The 6,000-nt window shown below is 33.0% G+C and overlaps 1 protein-coding gene across 1 annotated transcript; it reads left to right on the top strand.

The window, feature by feature from the left end:
- Positions 1–3,158: 3,158 nt before the first annotated feature.
- On the top strand, positions 3,159–5,989 carry LOC114753882 (disease resistance-like protein DSC1; the record flags this gene model as incomplete). Its single annotated transcript, XM_028942586.1, has 4 exons — positions 3,159–3,691; positions 4,058–5,165; positions 5,261–5,563; positions 5,887–5,989. Coding segments are annotated over exons 1-4 (2,002 nt in total), but the record flags the coding sequence as incomplete, so codon positions are not given.
- Between the last annotated feature and the right edge of the window lie 11 nt (positions 5,990–6,000).

Genomic DNA, 6,000 nt, shown 5'->3' on the forward strand with positions numbered 1-6,000 from the left:
GAACTGCCCATCCCTTGGGACCCTACGACATTTACCTTTGACGACCGAAGGTGAAGAAGGAAAAGAAGATTATGATGATGATGATGCAGATGAACCATATCCTTACTTTATGTTCACAAATTGCATGAAGTTGGATCGACGATCAATCAAAGTTGCTGAGGCAAAAGTTCTACTTGAGATAGATAAAGCCATTTAGGACATGGCTATAATGAAATATCCAGGAGAAAGAATTCCAAAGTGGTTCATGCATAGGACTACACAGTCTTTGGTAACTGTAGGTCTCAATTCGATTCCCCAAACTTGGGATGGCGGTTTCATTTTCTGCGCCATTATTTCTAAATCATCACCGACGACATGCATCGATGCCAAATGGTTTATTGATGGTCAATATGCTTGCTTGGCTTCCTGCCCGACATCTGAGCATCAAGATTACATTAAACAAATTAAATTGGCATTGGCATCCACATCCCAACTCTACTGCAATGGGGTTTGCTCCTTTCACAAAGAATATATATATATATATATATATATATATATCACATTTTGGATGAATTTGAAGAAATGATTTTGAGTTTTAAAGCTCTCAAGCTGAATGTTCTGCCCACTTCATATGTGCATGACCCCCTCCACCTTAAAAAGGTATGTATGCTCTTGTTTTAGTAGTTATATACGCGCACACATGATTTTTGTTCATAGTACTCCTTTTTTGTTTTTACGTACTAATTAGGGCATCCTTATGTTGTATGATGACATGCATACAATTAATTTAAGATTTTTTTTTCAATAAAATTGATAGCATAAGCAACAAACAAAATGAGGATAGGCGGAAGACTGTGTGTAGTTAATTCCTTAGGAGTTCTTAATTTAATAACTGTTACTCCCTCCGTTCCTTATTATAAGAGACATTTGATGCTTATGGCATGTTCCTATATATAAGAGACACTTAAAAGTTGTCTCTACTTTTTTGTGTTGATTTTCTATTTTACCCATATTTATTGTCTCCAACTCACACTTTCTCTCCTTCCCACTTCTCTTTCTTTTAATAGTTTACTATTGTTTTCTCTCATGTTTTCTCTCCTTATTAATGAGGGTATTTTTGGAAAAGAAATTATACTTTTTACACATTGATTGTTCTTAACTAATTTTAACTGTTTTTTTGATCAACGTAATTCGGTTATTCGTCTCTTATAATAAGGAACGGAGGGAGTATTATTTTAGTTTATATAAGTTCCCGGTACATTTAGCTTTGTATGACCTTGCATTTGGACCTCGCGTTCTTCATATGGGGTTCATAAAGTTAAAAAGTCGAGACTGGTAAAAGAAAATCTTTGGAGAGTCAAATAATGTCCTTTAAATTGCTGTGATTTATGTTTTATTTTGTAAATAAAAGAACGTTTATTTTATAAATATATTTAGGCAAAAAAAAAAAAAGAAACTGGAAATTAATAAATACAAAATCAGACTTGGTAACAACACTTTATTTAACATTGATAATATTAAATTTGTGAATGACAATAAATTCTTGTTGATATTTTTTATTTAATATTTACTAATTTCTAACTTTTTTGTTCGTTATTTTTTTTAAAAAAAATACTCCAAAATGAAGCATCTCAGTATTTCCAAAATGAGTCATGTCACTATCTGGGAGTGTCTTTAACTCTTTTTGAGTGTCAAGCCATGTGTGTGGGCCTTCGAATTTCTGGCACTTTCCCAGATCAAGAATTTCTGGCACTTTACTTTTCTTTCCCCCTTTCCGTATAATTTGCTCCGTAATAATGCGTGGGAGTAATATTATTTTAACCCCTGCAAAGTCCAACCAATTAAAGTCATCCTTATCAATTTATTGTTACTTTTTTTTTAGACATTAAATTCACCTCTAATTTTAAATTTTATTATTGTTTAATATACACTACATTACCTTACATTACCTTCAAAAGTATAAAGTCTACATGATAATAAATAAGGACAGACTAATTATAAAAAATTATTTTTACACTACATTACCTTCAAAGGTATAAAGTCTACATTACCTTACATTATTTGTATGTTTTATGAATTTAAATTCTTCTCTTTAAAATAAGGTAATCCGACCAATCATGCCGGCAAGTCATTTAGGAGCGATTTTCTGTAACTTCTCCTTACGTGATTAGTAAGGGATGAAGGCTAAAGGGAATACATACCAGTAATTTTCTGGTTAAAAAAGAAACTATACCAGTAATTTTAGAAACGACTGGCAATAATTCGGGTTACGTTAATTAAAACATAGTTATTCCCCAGTTTTCTGTTTCACCTTTAATTATAGCTATAACTATCTGCAGCTATAAACGAACTTAAGTTTTCACAAATCTGAAAACAAATTAAATGAAACTAATTACCTTGGCATTAAGGTAAAAAAATAATTCTTTTATTTTACTTTATTATATTTAATACAAATTAGATGCACATATGCATACAAATGCGTCAATGACCAATACCACGTGTCAGTGATACTATGTTGTGTGTGAACTTTCTCGGAACCAACTTCTCTCCTTTTTGCCTTGGCTGCCCTTCTTTATTTCAAACTACACTGTTTTGGTGTAGAATAGGTGAGGTAAAACCTTCTTTTCATTTTTTTTCAAATAAGCATTTAGTATTGTCAAATATTTTCTCAATATAGCTTATTTAGAATAATTTATAAACAGTTTTTTAATTGTAATTCAGAAAATACGTTATAAGTATGTGAGTAGAATTTTTTCTTAATTTATATAAAAGTAATTATAAACACTTATCAAATGCGGATACAAATAAGCCTCACTAGTCTGAAAAGAAAGCATTTAGTGTCACTCTAGTTTTAAGTAGCGAGGGCAGCGGATGAAAAGGAGAAAGGAAAAGAAGCCAGTTCCCACTTTCTAACTTGCTTTTTGGGTTTACTCTATCATGTCCAGTGCTGCCCGGGTGAAAAGTGAAAAAACTACAATAATTTGATCAACATTTCGGGAAAAGTGTCGGAGTAATTTCCTTGCTCTCTGTACTATGCTTTTTCATTTAGTGCTGTCTTTCCCTTCCTCTGAAATTTAAGAGCCACTGATTCATTAATTTACCCAACCTACTTCACTGCAACCTTATCTTCCCCTTCGGCCGGTTTGTTTCCTATTACAAATTCTTGGATCTGAATTGAAAGCAGTCCCAATTCTCTTTTGCATATTGTGGCCAGGCGATCTGATATGGCTTCATCTTCTTCCTCTACTCCATCTTCTCAATCCCCCAAGAAATATGATGTTTTTATTAGCTTTAGAGGTGAGGACACCCGCTTGAATTTCACAAGCCATCTTTATTATGCTCTTCGTGGAAAACAAATATATACATACATCGATGACAGACTCGAGAAAGGAGACGAGGTATGGCCATCTCTTGAGAAAGCCATTGAAGATTCAACTATGTTCCTTGTGGTGTTCTCAGAAAACTATGCATCTTCCACGTGGTGCTTGAAGGAACTTGGCAAAATATTAGACTTCTGCAGAAATCAAGGTCACCTTGTTATACCTGTGTTCTATCGAGTAGATCCTTCAGCCGTGAGGAAGCAATCTGGGAGTTACCAGAAAGCATTTGAAAAACATGAGCACAAAGGCATCAACACGCAACAACGGCACAAGTGGAGGGAGGCTCTCACTCATGCTGCCAATTTATCCGGTTGGCATTGTAGCCCCGACAGGTAACTATACATATTATGATATTTCTCTTATAATGCACGGAGCTAAGTAAAATCAATCTTTGAGCATCTGATGAAAGTTGATAATGATAATGGGAGTAGATTATCTTATACACACTCTGCTTAACCAGTCCACTATATATAGGCCCATCAACTTTATTTTAATTTTATCATATTTTAATCCAAATCGCTATTTCATATATATATATATTGTATAAGTCATCTAGCTAGTAATGTTTCTCAAGACAACTATTTTAACAAATTTTAAGAATTGGCAATTCTTGAAAGTTGTGCTTTATTAGGAATAGTTCAAAAATTTGAATAGATAATGCGGGATCAAATTGTCTTTACTTTTCCAATAATGTGCAGGAATGAAGCAGAGCTAATTACAAACATAGTGAAATTTGTTAAGCAGAAGTTGGACTATATGTATCAAAGTAAAGATAATCTGAAAGGCTTGATTGGAATTCAGAAAAGAATGGCGGCTGTAGAATCATTGTTGTGTAAAGGTTCAAATAATGATGGTTGCCAATTCATTGGCATTTGGGGCATGGGCGGTGTGGGCAAAACAACTCTTGCAAGAGCATTGTTTAACAAATTGTGTTTTACATATGATGGGTTTTGCTTTTTGGCTAATGTAAGGGAAGAATCAAGGAGACATGGAATAGATGCTTTGAGGGGAAAACTTATTTTGAAGTTATCAGGGGAGAAAGAATCTCACATTGGCATGCTTGATGCATTAGATCCTTATGCCATGAGTAGTAGACTTGATCGGAAAAAAGTTTTCATTGTGCTTGATGATGTTGATGATGTTGAGCAATTACAAAATTTAGTTGGAAGATATGAATTTGGATCAGGTAGTAAAATCTTGATAACGACCAGAGATAGGCATGTGCTTGATGGTATAAAAGTGGTTGATATATATGTTCTTGATCATTTGAATTCTTATGAAGCTTTTGACCTATTCTCCATCAATACCTTCAGAAACAACTATGCTGACAAGAAGATAAAAAAGCTAGCAAAAAAAGTGATTCAATATGCAGATGGAAATCCATTGGCGCTAAAGGTTTTAGGCTCACTCTTGAATGGCAAAAATCAAGAAGCATGGGAAAGCCAATTGGACAAGCTTCAAAAATTTCCTTGTGTACAAATTAATCATATCCTCAAATCGAGCTTCGAAGAACTTGATAAGGAAGAGAGAAATATTTTCATGCACATCGCATGTTTCTTTGATAATTATAATATTGAGGATGTAAAACACATGTTAAATGCATGTGGTTATTCAACCGATATTGGATTGAAAAGACTTGAAGAGAAAGCTCTTTTAGATGTTCATAAGAAAAGAATAGGTATGCACCATCTGATAAAAGAAATGGGTAGAGAAATTGTCCGTGACGAATCATTAGAGGGTGTTCCTAACAAGTGCAATATATTATGGATTTTCAAGAATAATTCTGAAATATTAAAGAAAAAAATGGTAAGAGTGAAATTTCTAAATGTTTTATTAAAAAAAATTGTTGAATTTCAAATTCCTATTTGATTTATATAATGTTGTTATTTTTTGCTTGTTAGGTGAGTGCAGCCATTGAAGGCATGATTATGGACCTTTCGGAAGTTGAAGAGATGTACATAATTATTGAAGCCCTTTGTTTAATGCCCAAGCTAAAGTTTCTTAAATTTTATGGAAATTTTAATGGTCAGTTCAGGAAGAAGTTAAAAGTTTCTTCTCGTATGAAGTCTTTGCCAAGAAATCTCATGCTACTGGATTGGGTGGGATGCCCTTTAAAGGCCTTGCCGACAAAATTCAAGTATGAAAATCTTGTTGAAATAAACATGCCCAACAGCAATTTGACAAAACTTTGGGAAGGAGAGCAGGTAATTTTTTTCCTTTTTATTTTCCTAGAAAACATTATTAATATACTAATTGAAAAAATTTTATTATGTACTCTCTCTTCAGTCTCTTGAAATATTTAATGAAAGATTAACAACCCATGCTGAAAAAATGCATTTGTCTTTCATCATCACACTGATATTTATAAAAGATTACTGATGATTAGGTCTAATTTTAGAAAATCGTAAAACTTTTGACTTACTAATTTTATTAAAAAAAAATTTGTTAACGTCTTAAAAAAAAAAGAGAGAAAGCAGTTACCTTTGTTTTTGCCACTAATCTGGCAGGTGTAATTTATTTTTCACAGAATCTTGTGAATTTAAGCAGAATAGATCTTCGTGAATCAAAAGACTTGATTGAGCTGCCAAATTTTTCCAAGGCCATACATCTTGCAGAAGTTGATCTCGAAGGTTGTTCAAAA

Source organism: Neltuma alba, unplaced genomic scaffold (assembly GCF_004799145.2).
Source record: "Neltuma alba isolate B1F8T4 unplaced genomic scaffold, ASM479914v2 tig00008233_pilon, whole genome shotgun sequence".
NCBI lineage: Eukaryota > Viridiplantae > Streptophyta > Magnoliopsida > Fabales > Fabaceae > Neltuma > Neltuma alba.